General features: G+C 42.7%; 1 protein-coding gene across 1 annotated transcript in view; it reads left to right on the forward strand.

Annotated features, from left to right (window-relative positions):
* LOC146810796 (gamma-aminobutyric acid receptor subunit alpha-6-like) overlaps nt 1–20776 on the forward strand; it is a 442745-nt gene that overhangs the window by 43654 nt on the left and 378315 nt on the right. Inside the window, exons 4-5 of the mRNA XM_085617827.1 lie at nt 9901–10121; nt 10212–10294. Coding sequence (XP_085473953.1) covers nt 9901–10121; nt 10212–10294 — 304 coding nt within the window. The remainder of the gene's footprint in view (nt 1–9900; nt 10122–10211; nt 10295–20776) is intronic.

Consider the following 20776-nt stretch of genomic DNA (forward strand, 5'->3'; position numbering starts at 1 on the left):
CTAGTTACCTAGTTACTTTAGGAAAATGGCAACATTCTATTCGCAATAACTTTGGCGCCGATTGATGAATCTTCGTGAAGTGTTCAAAACTTTGTTGAAAGTTTGGAGGTGATTCGGCAAGGGGCGGCCGAGAAAAAAGGGAGTCCCAAAACATGTTTTTTCAATGTTAATTTCCATAGGAAACTTTAGACAAGGCTACAGTTCGAACGGGTGAACGGAATTACCCCAAATTTGGCAGGGAGAAGTGTCTTGGTCTAGAAAGCATGCTTTTTTTTATTTGGTGTAAATCCGTTCAGTTGTTTTTGAGAAATATTGAAATTTACCGATATGAATATTTGGGAATTTTGCCATCTGATAGGCTGAGGCGAGCATGAGCTTGCTGCTGATTGGCTGCGAGCACTGCAAGCGTTTGCAACTAGGAAGTATTGGCCACCATTTTGTGATTCCGTTGAAGCTAGTAAGGGGGAAAAAGGGCGAAAAATGTGGGAAAGAGGAGGGTAGGAGCACTGTAACCTCTGTGGGGTGTTTAGGGTGTGCTATAGAGGGGGTGCAAAGCGAACTACTGGTCTGAAAGTGCTGGGTAGGGAAATTAAGTGAGGTATTGCGTAGTCTGATGCTGCTAAGGTGAGCTGCTGCGGGAGTAGGGGATGAAAGCATGAGCCTAAACTGAGTGTCTTTTTGTGTGAAGTCATGTGCTCTGGCCGCTGTGCCGCATCTGTCAAGTAGTGTCAGCATGTAGTTATACCTACTCGGAGGAACTTTTGTTTTGAACATTGTAACTTGTGTATGGTGCTTAGGGGGTGTTATACAGGGAGTGCGAAGGTAAATTTGCACGTATCAAATCAATATGGTATTTGTAAAGCGCAAACTACTCACCCCTATGGGTCTGAAGACCCTCGAGGCCGGCGTGGAAATTATGTGAGCTATTAAGTGAGCTATTGCCCAGAGTCACATGGTGCTGAGCTGAGATGTGCAAAGGTGTCCTTCATGAGCATTTCCAAACCTACACCAGTCAATGTGCCTAGGTCATTTCCACCACAATGCACATGAGATCAGGGTGTGGAAGATGCAAAGAGGTTTTAACCAAAGGTAGCAATTGGTGCAACTTCAATCTTCTCTGTGTTGTAAACCATTTAATGTCCACATTTTGTAAACCTAGGTCTAAGTCAATATGTCTGTGTTCTGCATACCTCTTGCACCTGAAAATATAGCCATGTCCTATGATCCACGCTAGCATTTTGAAGGTATGGTCGGAAGGTATGGAAAGATGTCTGTAGCTCATGCAGTTCCTTGGTAGAATAAGAGATATGTTTAAAGATGGAGAAGTACTTTTTTTTGCCATACAAAATGATACGTGATTGGGAGTTGAAAAGCATTCTTTTTTAAAAGTAGGGTGCACATTCATTTTGTGGAAAAGCATCTTTGTGATTGGTTAAGAAAAAGCAGTTTCAACGTGGAGTACATATCATAGGATAACATTTGCTCAACTGAAACACAGATGCTACTTGCATTTGGAAGGCAGTGTTCGTGCCATTAAATGTTCGAGAAAATGTTGCAAAAAAAAACGCTATGAAATTTTAACCTGCACGTGTTGTTGAATGTTCTAGAAAGTGTGTTGATAGAATATGTTGCACTTCTGACTTCTATGTTGTTGAATATTAAAAAAACGGTTTATATGGGAAATTAAAAAGAAAGAAATAGAGAGAAGTTTTGAAACCTAAAAGAATCAAGGAACTATTTGAATGTGTTCTTTAAATGTGTTTATGTGTGGAGAAACAAAATTATAGACACAACAGCACCAGGAAGAGGAAGAAGCAGGGAGTAGGGGGACGGGGGAGATGGGCAGAATGGCACACATGCACAATTAAGTACAGCACAAGTATAGACAAACAATGGCCAAAATGAAACACACCAACAAGGAGTACAAGTCACACAACCCGCCAATCATCACACCTCTGAACGAGCATAGAAGTGAAAACCATGCTGCATTCATATATGATGTGTACAAAGGCCGGTCGTTGGTGTTGTGGGATGTCTGCGACCGTGGTTATCATGGATGAGATGCCCAGCACATGGCACATGGGCGAGTCACTGTGTGTTACATTGCCAAACAGCTGCTTCTCCTTCCCACAAGCCCCCACACTTTTCTATGGTGCGCTGTTGTATCTTGTGCACTCATACGGCACACCATTGTAATGCCTATTCGCGCATGTCCTGCTACATTCAAACTACACCATCACAGTGTCGTTTGGAGGTGGTGCATGGCACTTTACAACATCGAGTGCTGCGGCCTTTGTGGCAGGCCACACCAGAACACAGACACACTTACCACACTTCCTGTACACGGACATCTCCGAGACATCCTGTTCCCCTTGCCGGATAGGCATACCCCTGCGCTGACCTGTGTACTCCGGACCAGCACATGCCGGTTGTGCATGCAGGAGGATGAGTGCGTAGCTACATGTCCAGGCTCACTGCCAACGCTGAGGTGACAGCACACTGTGATGTTGCAGGGCTTGTGCCTATCATGCTAAGATGATGACCACAGGGACACACTTGCTCAGGTGCGGGTTTGGGTGGCATTGGCAGTCCTGGAGTTGTTGCAATGAGTCTTGTGGCCCTCATGGGTATCCCTGCATCATGCTCATTGATTCGATGGCACCTGTGGGTGTTCTGGTGTGGCTCTAGGCTGTGTTTCGTTTCATGGTGCAGGTAGTAGTACCGCTTAACACCAGCAGAAAGCAGGTGTAAAATACCTGGTGCTAACGTGGCTTATCGCCGGAATTTGTTTTGCATTGCAGTTGGTGAGAAAGTTGTGAAAGTTGTGATGTGATTTCTTTTGTGTGCAGAACAATATACAAACTGAGCAGTGTATCTCGTCAAGATCCAGCACTTGACGCACTATTCCCAATCTATATAAATACAATGAGAGTTCTTAATTGATTTTGTGTGTACACTGTAAGTGCAGCCACTACCTCAGTGTAATTCAATACATGATTTTAGTATTTAGAATAAATCGCAAAGGTGCACCTCGTGTCTTTTTGTACGGGAACGGCTAGTCTGCATTTCATTATCAGCACTTTAATGGAAGTAAAGTTGAGATAAATCTAACACACTATTCAGAAGTTGGTGTACACTGCAGACATCACCAGTATTCCCACGATAAGTGCCCCAAAATTTAACACCATGGTGGACTCCATCAAATAACAGTAATAAGAATAAGAAAGAGTCACACAGCAGTGAAGAGAGCAACCAAAAACGTTATTAATTGTTTTTAAACTTTATTTTTTATAAATATATATATAACGATAAATGAAAAACTATTTGCAAAATTAATTTTTTTATTAACATATATATATAAATGATTAACTAATAAACAAAATGTAACAAAAATAATAGAAAACAAGAAGGCGGAACACTCCTGTGGGGACCATAGATGTCGACGACACAGCCTGGAAAATAAAGCAAAAAATAAGAACGTGTGTAATGGGCATATCAAAGGAGAGAGGCACAGAGAAACAGAGAAGGAAAAAAAGCCAGAGAGAAAAAGAGAGGGAACGAAAGAAAGTGAGTGAGAAAGGGAGAAGAAAGAGAGAGAGTTAGAGAGATAGAAGGAAAAGAAGGAAGAGAGAGAGAGAGAGAGAGACTGCCACCTCTGCGCATCCATGAGCAAATAATTACCTGGTGCCACCGGAGTGTGCAGCAGTGGGCACTCCACGTGCCCATCAAAAGTCATCCCAGATATGTCTCTGAGTCATGAGTAATGAATGGCGAAGACCACATCAGGTGCTTGGCGGATCGCACAGATGTTGCAGAGTCCTGAGTCATCAATGGCGGAGATCACATCAGCTTTTGGGGCCGCTAAGCCTGTGGAAGCTAAGTTCATGCCACGTGGAGGTAGGCCCCTAATGGCCATATGAGCTTTGGGTGGCACTAACCCTGTGCATCTGAAGTCCATGCCAAGGGGGTGGTAGGCCCCTGATGGCTATACAGATCAGGGTGCGACTAACCTTCTGCGCAATTTTTCAAAGATTATGGTTGATACACGTGCAGTGTCCGCCATCTAGTCAGCAGTTTTCACCAAGTTGAGAATGGGTTGATAATTAAAAAACACAGAAAAAAAGATAAGTTTAATTAACATTATAATTAGAAATTAGCATTTAAAAAACCTTAGAAATTCACAGAAAAAAACATAGGTTTCAGGCACGTAATAGTTAGAAATTAGCATTTAAAAAACCTTAGAAATTCACAGAAAAAACCATAGGTTTCAGGGATGTTACAGTTAGGAATTAGCATTTAAAAAACCTTTGAAATTCACTGAAAAAAACATAAGTTTCAGGGATGTTATAGTTAGTTGGACATTTCACTCATAGAAAACCATAGACATTCCCATGTTATAGTTAGTTGAGCTAACTATAACTCGCGCCCCCGCAATGCACTGCTGATGATATCACATATTACATCATTCATGACATGGTCAGTGACATCACTGATGACATCACAAATGACATCACTGATGATATCATCCAAGTCAAAATCTGATGCACCTTATCATACCATAATATAACACTTGATACACCCACTCTAAAATACAGACTATAATTTTTGAAACCATGAAAACACCAATAGCAGTTAGTGCATATCCACTCTCTAATTTGTAGGTCTACACACATCCATTCATTCACCCATACAGTCACTCATACATACTGTCAGCCATCAATACAGCATTATCATATCCAGTCACATATCTACACAGACACTCACACACCGCCTCTCATTCATAGAGTTATTCACACACCTAGTCAGTAGTGAAAACAATCAATCATACTTTCATTTACTCACCTGTACAGTTATACACATACCACATCACTTATTTAAACATATACTAACACATACTTACACTCTAATACAATAACTAATACAAGCACACACTGATCCATACAGGCACTCTCACAATCAATCACTCTCACATATAGTCATTTATACAGTCCAACACTCCTATATACTTCCTTTCACATATGGAGTTACTCACACATGTACCACTGAGGCATCCATTTACTCACCAATACACTCATACACACACTCACCAAGCCACACAGCCCTTCACAGATACAGACTAGAACACATATACCCAGTGAATTATCCACTCACACATCTATGCACAGAGTCACACCCCTACCCACCTACACAGACACTCAGGCACCCATACAGGTACTCAGACAAGCAATCAATAGCTCAATTAGATCCTCATTTAGTGGCCGATTCCAATCCTGGAGAAACCGGGTACGAATCATCGGACGGAGCGTTTTCTCCGTCCGACTCGTACCCGGTAAAAACACCATACAAACATGCAAGTACGATTCGTACGGAAACACCATTTCCGTACGAATCGTACAAAACACCGACCGACACAAAAATACATCCGAATGTGATCCGGGACAGCGCATACGCGACATGCGGATGGAGTTAGGCAGCCTTTTACGTACCGGCAAGTACGATTCGTACCGACAGCACTCCGGACGGCAATATTTTTACGGCAAAAAGTGCCGGAAAAGCTAAGTACGCCGCGAAGCGTGAGGAAAAGGGGGCCTGGTACGCGCTGAACACCCCCCAGCACCCCGTATGTATGCGCTGGACCCCCAGCCCCCTGCGGAAGGATGCGCCGGACCCCCAGCCCCCCGCGGAAGGACGCTCCGGACCCCCAGTCCCCCGTGGACGTACACGCCGGACCCCCAGCCCCCCGCGGACGGACGCGCCGGACCCCCACCCATGTATGTACGGTGCGTACCCCCACCCGGGTATTTACGGAGCGTACCCCCACCCCCGTATGTACGGTGCGGACCCCCACCCGTGTATGTACGGTACGGACCCCCACCCGTGTATGTACGGTGCAGACCCCCACCCGTGTATGTACGGTGCGGAACCCCACCCGTGTATGTACGGTGCGGACTCCCACCCGTGTATGTATGGTGCGGACCCCCACCCGTGTATGTACGGAGCGTACCCCCACCCTGTAGCGCTGGGGGTCCGCACTGTACATACGGTTTCATGTTTGGACGTCTCCATGGTTGCTATAGAGGTTTGCTCCGTACGGTGTTTTTACCATACGGTTGTGCATTCGGACGGACAAGACTGATCGTACTTGCGCGTTCGGACTTCGGTTTCCCGATTCGTAGGTAAAACTGTCCGGTAACGTGTCGGACACTTTTTCCGACCCGAGGACGTGTCGGGGAATTTTCCCAATGCGATTCGTATATGGAGTTTTTTACATACGAATCGTACTTGCCAGTTTGTACGGGACTTGTACGATTCGTACGTAAAAAAATCTGGATACGATTCGTACGGGGAATATTTTAAACGGATCGGAATCGGCCCCTTAGTTGCTAACCAAACCATGGAACTGCTTACACACCAACTGACAACCTAAACTGTGTGAATGTCTGTGTCAGTCGTTAACACATGAATTAAGCAAGACATAATCACTCACTTATACAGTCAGTCACACACCTACTTCATCATCCATCCTGACTCTTATACACCCATTCATCCTTCAATACACGTTGGCATATGTATATAAAACATATTTACATTTTATAGAAACACACATTCACTGAATGATGTCCTCAAGGTCATCTGTGATGTCATTTGAGATGTTATCAGTGATGTCATCAGTGATGTCACTGACCATGTCATGAATGATGTAATATGTGACGTCATCAGCAGTGCATTGCGGGGGGGCGAGTTATAGTTAGCTCAACTAACTATAACAGGGGAATTTCTATGGTTTTTTATGAGTGAAATGTCCAACTAACTATAACATCCCTGAAACCTATGTTTTTTTCAGTGAATATATATATATATATATATATATATATACACATATATATAATGTATATATATTTATATACCAATAACATAAAACCTAAAAAATTATATTATAAATTAAAACATTAAACTAGTTAGAAATCTTTAAATTTAAATGTACCACTCTAGTCAGTGCAACAGTAGGGAAAGTGTTGGATTGGGAGGGGTAAAAATTACTATTACCACTCCAGTGAGTACAACAGTAGGGAAAGTGTTGGATAGCGGAGAGGTAAAAACTACTATTCCCACTCCAGTCAGTGCAGCAGTAGAGAAAGTGTTGGATAGCGGAGGGGTCAAACTTAGTATTCCCACTCCAGTGAGTGTAACAGTAGGGAAAGTGTTGGATAGCGGAGAGGTAAAACCTACTATTCCCACCCCAGTCAGTGCAACAGTAGGGAAAGTGTTGGATTGTGTAGGGGTAAAAATTACTATTCCCACTCCAGTGAGTGCATCAGTAGGGAAATTGTTGGATTGTGTAGGGGCAAAATTACTATTCCCACTCCAGTGAATGCAACAGTAGGGAAAGTGTTGGATCGCGGAGGGGTAAAATTTACTAGTCCCAATCCAGTGACTGCAACAGTAGGGAAAATGTTGGATAGTGGCAGGATAAAATTTACTATTCCCACTCCAATCAGTGCAACAGTACAGAAAATGTTGGATTGCAAAGGGGTGATAATTAATATTCTCACTCCCATCAGTAAAAAATTAACAATAAACAAATATAAGTAACAAAAATAGTTATAAAACAAAATAAATAATAAATGTAAATGTATTAGAAATTAAATACAAATATATTTGATATTACAAATTAAAAAAACATATTATAACGTTAAATGCATATGACAAATACCTACAAATATTATATTAAATCAAATATAAAATAATTTTCAATCAAAGAAATATTTGTAACTGCAAATTATTTTGAATGAAAAACATTAATTATTACATACATTTCCTTTTTTAGTTCCTGCCCTATAACACCACACAATCCACAACCCACATCTAGATTTTATTAAGAAATGTACTTACATAATTAAAATAATTTTGAACTAATTAAAGAAAAATAATTAATTAAAAAACAAATTAAAACTGCCCACACTTAACCCCTATAATCCCGACAAGCCACGGGTTAAATTAACTGTAAAAAAATTAGTAACTCTTTCAAAACTTATTTTCAATTAAAAAACCTTATAGTATATAAAAACTCATTATAAAGTAAATAAAATTAATTTACCCTCCACCCATTACCCCTAAAAATGTAAAACCCTCACACAAAAAATATATACAACTACCCTAATTGAATATCAATTAATTCATTAACAATAATGATTAACTAATTATTAATTAAACATAAATTACTTCCCATACTTTACCCCATAAACCCCACAACCCACACCTATAACAAAATCACACAATTGCTATAATTAATTATCAATTAATTAGTTCATATAAATGAACAACTAATTATTAATTAATTAAACATAAATTACTTCCCACCCTTTACCCATATGAACACACAACCGGCACCTAAAATTAATTGCACAATGTCAATATTTAATTTCCAATCAAGTAATTGATATAAATTAATAACTAATCAGTAATTAATCAAAAATAAATTACTTCCCACACTTTACCCCCATAAACCCGGCAACCCACCCCTGAACAAAATTACACAATTACCATACTTAATGATCAATCAATTAATTACTATTAATGAACAACCTATTAATAATTAATTACAAATAAATTACTTCCATGTTTAACACTGAAATCTAAAATAAATAAATAAAAAATAATCATTTATTTATTATAATTAAATTACTCTCCACCCTCCTCCCCTATAAAACCACAACCGAAATTAAAAAACAGAAAATGTAATTAAAATGAAATTGATAACTACTAAATTAAAAACAAAAAAACTTTTTTCGTATACGTTTAAAATATAAACTAAAATACATAGCACTAATTAAAAAATCGATATTTTAAACAACTATACTTTTGCCAACAATGTTAATGGCTTCTATATTAAAAAAAATACAGTTCTTACCTTAATTTCGATAGTCCTGACCACGATATTCTTGCTGTTGATATTTCTGAATTACTATGTTTCCAACTCGATATTTGTGTGCCGACATTTCCTACTCGATATTCTGTCTCAACACCCACGTAGCTAATGGCTAAATATCAATAATGAGTAACTCTACACGCGTTGGCCAATTTCTATGATTTGCCTACTTTTACACCTTTCCATCAGTTCATAGAAGTTGCAGTCCGACTCTAAAGGAAACTATGGGCCTCATTTATGAAAAGTGACGCATCAGTGCGTGAAAACAGCAATGCGTCACTTTTCATTGCACTCTCCTTGCGACACCAATGATGCGTCATATTTACAGTATGATGCATCATGTCGTAAGGAGTTACAGATACGTCAGTATTTCTGACGTATTTGTAGGCGTAAAAATGACGCATTGCTGGAGTGTGTCACAAAAGTGACGCAACTCCAGCAATGGATCTTTACACATGGGCAAGTCCCATGTTAAATGTGCCTGCGTCAGTCTTACGCCTGCCATGAGGCAGGCGTTAGATATTGCCGCATTTGTGTCCTAGAAGTGGCATAGATCTCACTGCGTCACTTCTACGAGGCTTAGTTGCGTCAGAACGCCCACCCTGCAAACATTATACCTGGTGCAGGTATAATGTGGCGCAGGGGTTTACAAAGTGATGCAGCTACCTAGATGCGCCACTTTGTAAATATGATGCAACGTTGTGCATTTTTTACGCTGCTAGTGTGTCACAAAAAGTGACGCACCGGCGTCGCAAAAGTGACGCAAGGGCTCATAAATAAGCCCCCATGACTTTTGGAGTTTTCCTGGGATAAAACTGTCAGCCCTATCACAGTGTACTACTGAAAAACACACATTCTGCAGATATTGGAACATGGGAAATGGGTGCAGTGGACGCAAAGCTTAATTTCATCATTGAAACAGATGTAATGATGAAGACCTCGATGAGTGAACTGTTGTTATATTTTTACAGGAATACAGACTGGATGTTTTCTTCCGTCAGACATGGGATGATGAGAGGCTGAAGTTTAATGGACCAATATCAATTCTGAAGTTGAACAACTTAATGGCCAGTCAGATATGGACCCCAGACACTTTCTTCCGCAATGGCAAGAGGTCTATCTCACATGCCATGACCACCCCCAATAAACTACTGAGGATTACTCAGAACGGAAGTATTCTGTACACAATGAAGTGAGTTCAAGCCTGATTATCTCTGAATGTCCGCTGTTCTATGCTATTTATTAATGTTACTCAGGCAGAAATGTTTCTCATGTGTTTCAGGCTCACAATAAATGCAGCATGCCCAATGCTGCTTATAAATTTTCCCATGGATGGACATGCTTGCCCACTGAAGTTTGGTAGCTGTAAGTATGCGATACTCAATTGCACTAAATGATTCTTACATGAACATGTATGCACTGCTGATTTTATTTAATATGTTTCGTTTAAAACAAATTATTTTGGCATTTGATAATAACATATATCCTGCTGTTGTGGTACATTGTCTAGTCTTTCAGAACATTGGAGGATAAGGGCATAGCAACAACCAAGTAAACAGTTAAGAATCAAGAGGAAAAGTAAAACATTCCCCTCCTCCCTCTAACTTGGGTGTGCCCTAAGCCTTGGTTCTAATTGTAGGAATATAAATGGGTGGTCTTTACAGTTATATGTGTCCCCGCCTTTGCTATACATCTAAGAGTCCCTGTGTGGTGTCGTTTGCATGTGTCCCTCTTCAATTGTTCTCCTAAGAAGGATTAATCTGGTATGATGTCAGCAGTTCTAGGGGGTACCTGGCATTGCTTATGGCGCTGAGGGGTATGGGGTGTGTCAATGAGTCCACGAGGGCCTACCATGCCCTGGCTATGTGTAAAGAACCTTGTCCAAGTCTGACTTCACGGAGCTGGGTTATGCTCATAGCCTGCCCATTTTTCGATTTCCTTCCTCCAGACCAAGGGTTGCCCTTGGGGCCTTCCAATTCCTAGTGATCTCTCGTTTCGCTAGTACAAAGGTTAGGTCTTAAATTTTGTTTGTGGTTTTAGTTTTTTTCTGTGTGAGGGAACCAACTTAGAAGACAGTGTTCAGGTGTGCATGGGATCTCCCTATCCATGACCTCAGCTACCACTCCTGTGATTTCTTACCTGTAGCTTTCGAGTTTCGGACAACTCCAAAACATGTGTAGGAAGTTAACTCAGCGCCTAGACTCCTGCATCCTGGACATTATGCCTCCTCGCTTGCAAAGGGTCTGTTAACTTTACTGGGGGTGAGTTACTCCCTATGTTGTACATATATGTTAATACGTTTAAACCTGTCGTTCCTTGAAACTTTGGGGATTTTGTCTAATAGGTGTACCCAGTCCTCTTCCGAAATAGGGGGTTTCCAGATCCTCCTCCCACTTACTTCTAAGGTCGTTCAGGGGTAAAATCTCTTCTCCTCTAATTCTTCTATAAAGGCAAGTGACTGCCTTAAAGGGCCCCGACAGGCAACCAAGCATTGGCAGCTTTTAGAGTGGGGTGGTTCTGATATTCCCTTCTTCCAATGTTTGCAGGTCGCAGTTGCTTAAAAAAAAAACACCACGTCACAAACATACATGCAAAGTTCAATCTTAGCTAGTGGGGTGGTGAGTGCAATTCCTGCACTGTAAAAAAAAGTAGAAATGTCTCATCTACAGAGTGGAAATAGGGATCATTCGCTGCTCGGCGGGCAGAAAAAAGAGCCCAGTTGCTTCTTGAAGTATTGTGGAGACCGTGGCAACATATCCACCATAGTCAGTTGTATTTACCTTTATTCTAGCTGCATCAAGGTAATTACATCGCCTGGACCCCTGACACTGAACTCCAAATCATATTCCCCAGCAAGGAAGTCTGTGTGCAGTGCTTCCAGCGGGGTCCTCCTGGCACGCAGGTGCCCTCACAAAATCCCCTGCTTGGAAAGTATGGCTGGAGAATCTATCAGCGCGACTTCGCACAAGAATATCTTGTTCCTTGCATTCCAAAATGCGGAATTCTTGTTTTGCAGGGAATGTTGCTTGCATCTCTACTTTCTTCCAATCCGGGATAGGTATATACAGAAATGGCTGAATTGTTTCCTGTGACATGTCAATGTACCGTGGAAGCGAAAAAGACAATTTCACTCATCCCAACTTTAACACTGAAAGCAGACTGAGTATGCAGGCGTGCAGACTGTCTGGGAATTTCTTCTGTTTTGCTCTGAACATGAAACTAAAGTAATTTGGCTATATGCATACAATTGTTCCATGTCCCAGAGAGGGGAACAGATGCACAATGCCTTATTAAAGAATGTTTATTTAATCTCCTCATGTCCTTTTCATGACCCCCTGTGCATCATTTACTTGGCCACACTAACTCTTACACTGGCACTTTTCCTCACCAACCTGCTCTTTCCCCACCAGCTTCATTTTTTCAGCACAATCCTTAAAATATGCTGTGACCTACTTGCATTCGTATTACTTGGACAGGAGCACCCTAAAGCCATCTTCAGACATAATCTGGCATTTTTTAATACAGCTCCTGCCACTCAGCAATGTAACTGATCTTAGATTTTCCTCGGCATTGAGTCACTGGGAGGGCTGGTAGCAGACGGTTACTGACTCTGATCTAGAACTGATGCCAGGGTAAGGCTTTGCTAGCCGCAAAGGCTAAGAATAGAGGGCCTTATTTATGAGAAGTGACACATAGCTTCATGAAAACAGCGATGCGTCACTTCTCAGTGCGCCCTAAATGCGACATGATGGATGCGTCATATGTACTGTATGACGCATCATGTCGCAAGGAATGACAGATACATTAGTTCTTCTGACGTATCTGTCGGCGCAAAACTGAAACATTGCTGGAGCTGTTTCGGAAACGTGACGCAACTCAAGCAATGCAGTGGAGAGTGCTATGATTCTAGCACTGCGTCACCCTTACACCTGCTTTGAGGCAGGCATAGAAGCAGGCGTAAGGATTTGTCATAATGGCGTCCTAGAGTTGGAGCACTGAAATCTTATAGATTTCAATGCGTCACTTCTACAAGGCTTTTTGCGGGGGAACGCCCACCCAGCATACATTCTACCTGGCGCAGGGGTTTACAAAGTGAGGCATCAGCCTAGATACATCACTTTGTAAATATGCGTCCCAAAAATGGATGCACCGGCAGCGCAAAAGTGACACAAGGGCTCATAAGTAAGCCCCACAATTTGTGTGTGTGTGTGTGTTTTAAAATCAGCAACTCTTAAAGGGGCTATCCTGTGTCAAGAAAAACTGTTCTCTTGCCGGGTCCTGTATCTCTACCAATCACCAGGAATAGGCATTCTAGAATGTTTGTTTGCTTGATGTTGTTTGCTGAGGAATTTAGTTCTCTTGTGACATCATCCACCTGATGACCCTGATAACAGAAAAGCAATCAACAAAGAATAAGGCATACTTTAGAAGCAATTTAACAGAACCTAAGCAATTCATAGGATTCGACGAGTTATTGAAATGCAAATAAATCAGCCATTTTAATAAAAGGCTCCGCCTTGAGCCCCACGTTGTTCAACGTTTATGTCCGCCCTCTGGCCCTCCTGGCTAAAGAGCGCAACATCAAAATGGTATCTTACGTGGATGATACACAGCTGGTATTCATCTTTTCCAACAACTCTGCTCTGGACCAACTGAAATTCCGTACCGATGTTCTGGCCATTGCAGACTGGTTGGCAAACAACTATCTACAACTTAATTCGGCAAACACGGAGGTGCTCATGGTTTGCCGGACAGTCCCAAGTGGGACTACCATTGGTGGCCCACGACCTTGGGCACTCCTCCCACACCGAAAAATGCAGTTAAAGATTTAGGGGTCCTGATTGACACCGCCCTCTCATTCGAGCGTCATGCAAAAAAAGTGGCCGGCACCTGCTTCGGTCTTCTGTGTGTCTTAAAACCCATTTTAGGATTCTTTGACCACCCTCCAACTGATAGTCCAACCAGTTGTCCAGTCTCACCTGGATTACTGTAATGGTCTTATGCTTGGCGTAAATAAAACAGTTACTGCAAGACTCCAACGGATACAGAATGAAGCAGCACGTATTCTGTTTGCCCTGCCTAGGAACTGTCATACCTCCAATTCTCTTCACCGGCTACACTGGCTGCCGATCAAACAGAGTCCAGTTTAGAACCCTCTGCATCACACCTAAGGTTGTACATGGGCAGGGCCCCCAAATCCTGCAGGGACTTTGCACCCCTTATGTTCCTCTGCGTACATTGCGTTCCACTGATCTTCATCTCCTGTGCATCCCACGGGTCCGCCGGTGTAGAGCCGGGAGTCGCTCCTTTAAATCTCAGGCCCCCATACTATGGAATTCCATCCCACTGGCTGCCTGCAGCATCCATGATCACTGGGCTTTCAGGAAACTGATCAAAACCTGGCTTTTCACTTCCATCTAGCCACATCTCCCCTGGTCACCTGTCCGCTAGCGCTGGGACGCCCTGTTGCTGGGGCAGCCATGTGCTCTATAAATTTCCCTAACATAACATAACATAGCATAATGTTTGAAGCTACTGTATTTGTGGAGCTATAGTGCTAGATTCTGGATCTTGGAGTAAAGAAGTTTTCCTAGAAAAAGCAATGCATGCCAGTGAACTAGGGAAATTCGATGCTTGGATGTGTGAGAGATCAAACATACGTGGAAGAAACACTAGGTGGTTAGGCTGCGCTTTTTAAAAATACAAGCAATATTAAACAGATCTGCGTCAAACAGTGTTTTTTTGGTTATAAGTGACGGCTTACACTGCTGAGAGGTTCCAGAGGTGAATAAATGTCCTGCACAATATAAACTAACTGATGCGGACAGTCCAAGTGCTGAAGCCATATACGGTTCTTCCACTGAATCATTTTCACCGGAAACATTGATATTTTCAAAATCTTCATTGTACAGGCATTCCTAGCAAACTACGTAAGGAGGATGAATTCCTGATGCAACGGTACCAGGACCAGTTATAGGATTTGTGGGCAGTGCTTAATTTGAGCAGTTGCTTTCCGGTGCTCGGCACCGGCACTTAATTGCAGACATCGGCACTTAGGACAGCGGCTCATTTAAAGATGAGCAGATAAATAGTTGTTTAATAATTCAATACATGTTTAAAACAACTAATAATTGCCACCCAAACAATTCTTAAAGCTTGGGGGATTCAACCAGTCTGAATTGTCACACTGGTAGCAGTGTGATGGTTAGTAATTGTGTAAGTTCTGACATTGGCAGCGCTGGCAGTGTGTGGTGCAAACTATGGTGGCTTCATCACAAGGGCTCAGGCACTTATTTCTTTACAAATTAAGCACTGGCGGGGCCCCGGCCAAAAGGGAATTTGCGAAGCCCGTCTAATTTACATATGTGACACAGCTCTGGAAGCTGCTTTGTGCAGACTCCTACGGCTGAAGGTGTGAGAATTGCCTGTGGGCTGAAAAGTTAAAACTGAGGGTGCACTAAAATGCTGGACAATGAGCGCCCACAGTGTCTCTGAATGGTCTCCTTGCAATTGGGACAAGAGGTAGTTTCTCCCTCCCCTAGGCCTCCCGACACCATCGCTGAGAGGCCCAGGAAGGGGGCCCCTCCCATGGACCCCAATTTCAAGGAGACACCTTTCTTTCAGTTGGATAGGCAGGGAAACAAAATAACACACTACCGGTGCGAGGCCGCATGCTGGTGGGCTGAGTGCGAGGCCCTGGGCAGCTGTCCACACTGCCCATGCCTAGCACCGTCCCTGAACGGTACTGGTAATGCTCGCCACTGTTACACATATTGTGGATCTGCAGCCTGATGTACAAATTTTGTTTTCAGCCGCGAAACCCTCTGAATCAGAAAATAACAGGGTTAGGGACTCTAAAAGGGATTTTTACAATGTACAAAAGCCATTTTACAAGATGTAAAAATCTTTCTTACTCATAAAATGGCTTTTGTAAGCCTTTTCCAAATACAAATAGGAAGGGACTTGAAAGAAGCACTTCTACCCCCATTTCAGATGGTACACATCAATGGCAAGTTTAATTGCAGTTACAAACCATTCACCAATTACCATCCCCAAGATAGGATGGTAGAAGAGAAAAGCTGTACCTGTCGTTCAATGTCCCATTTTGATCTCATTGTGCCTTTAGAAGAGCAGGCAGTGGCTCCGGGGACTTCTGCATTTGCCCTCTTCTGTCATCCCAACCAGGAAACTTTTGGTTTTAAGCAGCACCTGTCCCTTTAATGAGCATGGCATACAGTTTGGAGATGCTAAAGCAGAAATGGAAGGAGCGTCTGAAGAATGGTTAAATATATGTCATTAGGGTTGGCTAGGGAAATACTCTTTCTACAGCACACAGTAGAGGTACCTCGGTCTCTCAAATAAGTGTTGCTATTTCCAAATATCAACCCATGACTAAGTCAAGGATTTTGGCATCAAAGAGAAGCAAGGTAATGGTAAAAATTAGGTGGGATGGTGGGGAGCAACATTGGCTCACCTGAACTCATTTTTTTTTAGCAAACTTACTGGGAAGGAGAAAGAATTATCACTTATGCTGAATTAGAAAAAATCTGAAAAATTACTTTTGGATTTTTAGTGTAACAAAAAGTTCACACGTTAGGATGACCTGCAAGTGCACATAGTATGATAGGGCCTGAGAGCTTTGTACCCTAAGACCTAGTCATTTTTATGGAGCGCAGTATTCATCAGCAGAGATCTCAAAGTCTGATCTGATGATAGTTGCATATAGCTGTGCACAGGTCACAATGTTGAAGAAAGTTGAAAAGTAAATAAATGTAGGAGTGGAGCTTAACACTTAAAAGCAGATTTTGGAAGTGAGATTGTTTGATAGGTGACTTTCCCCTCCCCAGCATATACAGATAGCAGAGTTATTCCAGAGTGGCTCTGCCTGGTTGGATAAGCTTTGCTGGATGGAGCAAAGGAGAAAACTGGAAAGGTTAGATTATTCCACAACTAGATTGAGTGGGTTCACCTTGATCTTCTGAAGCATCACAGACATATTATATGTTGCGTGACTAGTATTTTAAAATTGGAATGGGGACCACGCCTCCTCATACAAGTCCATGGTGTGGCAATCTATCAAAACCTTTAGGTCGCAGTGTCTCCGACACTTTTGTGAACATTCAGGAGCAGGCACATTCACTCTTACAAGGAATATCCCCTACAGGTCTCTGATTCTTCTAATCATCCTGGACTCTTCATTTCTAAGACCATCCAGGTTTCTTGACACATGGAACGTACATCAGCAGGTACAAAGAGGGAACTCCAATGTGTCTGGAAATAAGCAAAGTGTTGGCATCCCTACTTTTAGTAGGAAAGCTCAGTCCAGTTGGGATTCTGGTGCAAGGAAAAAATATGGGAGGAATCAATACATTTCAGGAGTAGTTACAGCCAGCATTTGCAGCTGTAAATATGTATTTATAAATGAAAAATTCACAAAATCATTGCTAGTATAAATGGATTTACTACTGCGTATTTCTCCATCAGAAAAACACAGTAGAAATTCCCATGCAAGGGAAGAGAAAGGGAAACACTAGGGTGCTGATTCCGATCCGTTAAAAAATATTTTCGTACGACTCGTATCCGTATTTTTTTCCGTACGAATCGTACAAGTCACGTACAACCCGTGAAGTACGATTTGTACGGGAAAAAGTACATATGGATCGGCCCGCTCCGTACGAATCGTAGCGGGAAAAGTAGTACGAGACGTACCCGGACACTTTTCCATACGATCCGGACCGGCTATCCGATTTACGAATCGTATGGAAAACGTCCTGTACACGGGGAATGACTCTACCCGCTACGAAGCGAAGTTTGTATGACTGGTAGCCCGGGAACAGTTGTTCCCGGGGTACGAGTTGTACAGTCCCCCCCGTATGTATGCACCGTACCCTCACCACCCCCGTATGTACGCACCGTACCCCCACCACCCCCGTATGTACGCACCATACCCCCACCCCCCGTATGTACGCACCATACCCCCACCCCCCGTATGTACGCACCATACCCCCAGTGCGTACGCTTTTACGGCTGTTTTTGGCTCCCGTAAAAAAAGAGCCGTACGGAGTGCCGTAGGGACGGATCATACTTGCTGGGCCGTAAAACGCTGCTTACATATGTACAGACGTCGCGTACAGGCTGTTCCGGATCTGATTCGCAGGGTTTTTTTACCCGTACGGTCTTTTGTACGATTCGTACGCAAATAGGCTTTCTGTACGAATCTTACTTCCTAGGTTGTACGGACAGTTTACCGGGTATGAGTCGTACGGAGAAAACGCTCCGTACGACGATTCGTAGGGCCTTTTTACTGGATCGGAATCGGCACCTAGGTGTGCTTAACTTCTCGATATTTGAAGGCCCACAACATTGTATGTTACTGGGTATTCAAATACTTCCATCCTTTTCTTTACAACCGTTGAGACGGTCAGAAATGTCCTCCAGCAAATGTATGGAGTAACCCCCATTTCAGGATAGCAAGGGAATCAGATCATCTAAATTGTGAGGACAAATAGGAGAATAAATTTCTCCAGGGGAAAGATGTTTCATAGTGAAAAAATAAAGGAAAAACTTGGCTAATTTGTATATTGGGCTCCATTTCCCCAGTGCTTTATTCGACACAGGTGCGGCCGTCACAGATAAGAGCAGTGGGGCGATGGAGTGGGGTCAGGGCAGTGTGGAAGGAGTCGACGGATGATAGGATAGGTAAAATTAAATACAAAATAAAATAAAACCACTTACCTTGTGCTCGCCGCATCGCCGAGTCGGCGATGCGGCGAACGCAAGGTAGAGCAGCCAGTAGAGTTCTAGTTAGTGGAGATCTCCAGACTCCTGACATTTGGTATTAACGTTTTGTCGTTTGAAACTGTGAAAGCGAGGGAAAAAAACTGACATCTTTTCGAAAAAGTTAAAGATGTTGTCAAAGAAATTCGCTAATGAGACTGTCAACGCTATTGTGCATATAACTGCAGCATTTTTGTTTTAAGAACCATCGTATTTAGATCAGAGTGGCATAATATATTCATTAATAAGGATCCTGGCTGTATTATATTCGACTAACAATGTTTTCTATTTATAAGGCATAATCTAAAGGAACATTTAAAACAGATTAAATATAAATAGCTACTTACATTGTATTTATGTTTGCAAGTAACAGATGTTACCACACAAATTCCCTCTTGAGGTTACAGATCTTTCAGAAGAAAAATGGTAACTACCTATCGTTTTATTCAATATTGTCATCCATATCCAGAACGCAAGAAAAAGGCATGTGGAACAACCAGTGTAAGCACTTCATGGCCCCTCCATCGCCAGTTTAAGCGTCCTCAGTCCCTGCATCTGACCGCCCCTTTTGGTTATTTTTCAAAACAAATAATCATGGTGTCTACTTTATCATGTTGGGTTTTTCAGTTTGTCCATTTGCTAATGAAAAAGCCAGAATGCCTCCTGTTCTCTTTTGAACAATCACCTTCTCACTTAATGTGCCAATTTGTCTATTACCTCCCCTCAAAGTTGTTCTGTGGTCAAGCACACACAAATCATATGTGTCTTCAATGTCATCAAATGTAAGGAAATGTCCTGTTTGGGAGCATTCAATGGGATCAATATACATATTTACGCACTCAAAATGAGCACTTGAAGAGTAGCAATTTATGGTTTACACACTTTAATACTTACTTAAGAGTTCTTATTCCAGTGTGAGTTATTCAGTATGAACCCAATGTCAGCAAATTGCTTCTCACTGCTAATAGCAGAGGTTACAGCACTGTAGTGTTGCAGGACTTGTGAGACAGTTACATTTGGAACAGCAATACGGTGGAGTTCACCAACGTTCCCCCATAGGTGTCAGGATACTGGTTCAGCCTGGCATCCCCACAGCACAAGTTAAATAAAAGATGACCCGTCTAAGTGGGGAGTTAGTTAAACAGTACATTAGTTTCTGCATGGTCATTTACCAGCACGCCAATGCACAATTCTACACTAGCTTTGAGCAGCTCCCGACGATATCCATCACAGGAGCCCTGCCCTCCTCGCAATAGCCAGTCATGCAGCCCCCTGCCGGATTACCTTGCCGGCACACCCTCTACGGCCTGGATGTCTTAGTGCTCCTCCTGGGTGTTTGCCACTGGCCACAGCATGCTGACTTTTGTCAGGTGTTCCATCACATGGCCAATTGGACCAGCTGGGACACTCACCAAAGTCCAGCTCTGCTGCAGTGTTGCCTCATCACCTCACTTTCCCTACTACCCTGAGGTGCAACATGTCCACAGTGGCACACCTGCTTACCAGCAACACCCACAAGGTGCCCAAAGTTCAGTCCCACACTACCCCTGGCATCCCCTGGTGGCCTTCGCCATGACTGCAGCAACAACTCTCACCTCTGGCTCTCACCCATGAGTACTACATTGTCCTGCCTTGCTTCACTGACACTCCCACCCACCCTCCAAGTGTTCAACTGACTCAGCAAGACATTCATCCTGCCACTAGAGCCATTTGTGGTGATCGGGCCCTAGCCTACAAAAGCAGTCCGGTGTAAAGCCTGGGTGGAACACCTCGAGAAGTACTTCTAAGCCATGAACATTGAAGATGGCAGGAAACAACCTCTAACCCTTCACCTGGAAGGGGCGCACGTGCACAAAATCTCCAAATCAGTAGTCAAAGCAGGTGTACCGCACACTTAGACAACACTAAAAACGCCATCACTGTCCACTTTTAAACTTTTTGCAAATCCTGACAATGACTGCGTTCTCCTCCACCAAGCATGACACAAACCAGATGAATCGGTGAATATGTTCTACGCCCATCTTAAAGACATTGCAAGTACATGCACACTGCCCGATGAAGAGGATGATG

This window comes from Triturus cristatus, chromosome 7 (assembly GCF_964204655.1).
Source record: "Triturus cristatus chromosome 7, aTriCri1.1, whole genome shotgun sequence".
Taxonomy (NCBI): Eukaryota; Metazoa; Chordata; class Amphibia; order Caudata; family Salamandridae; genus Triturus; species Triturus cristatus.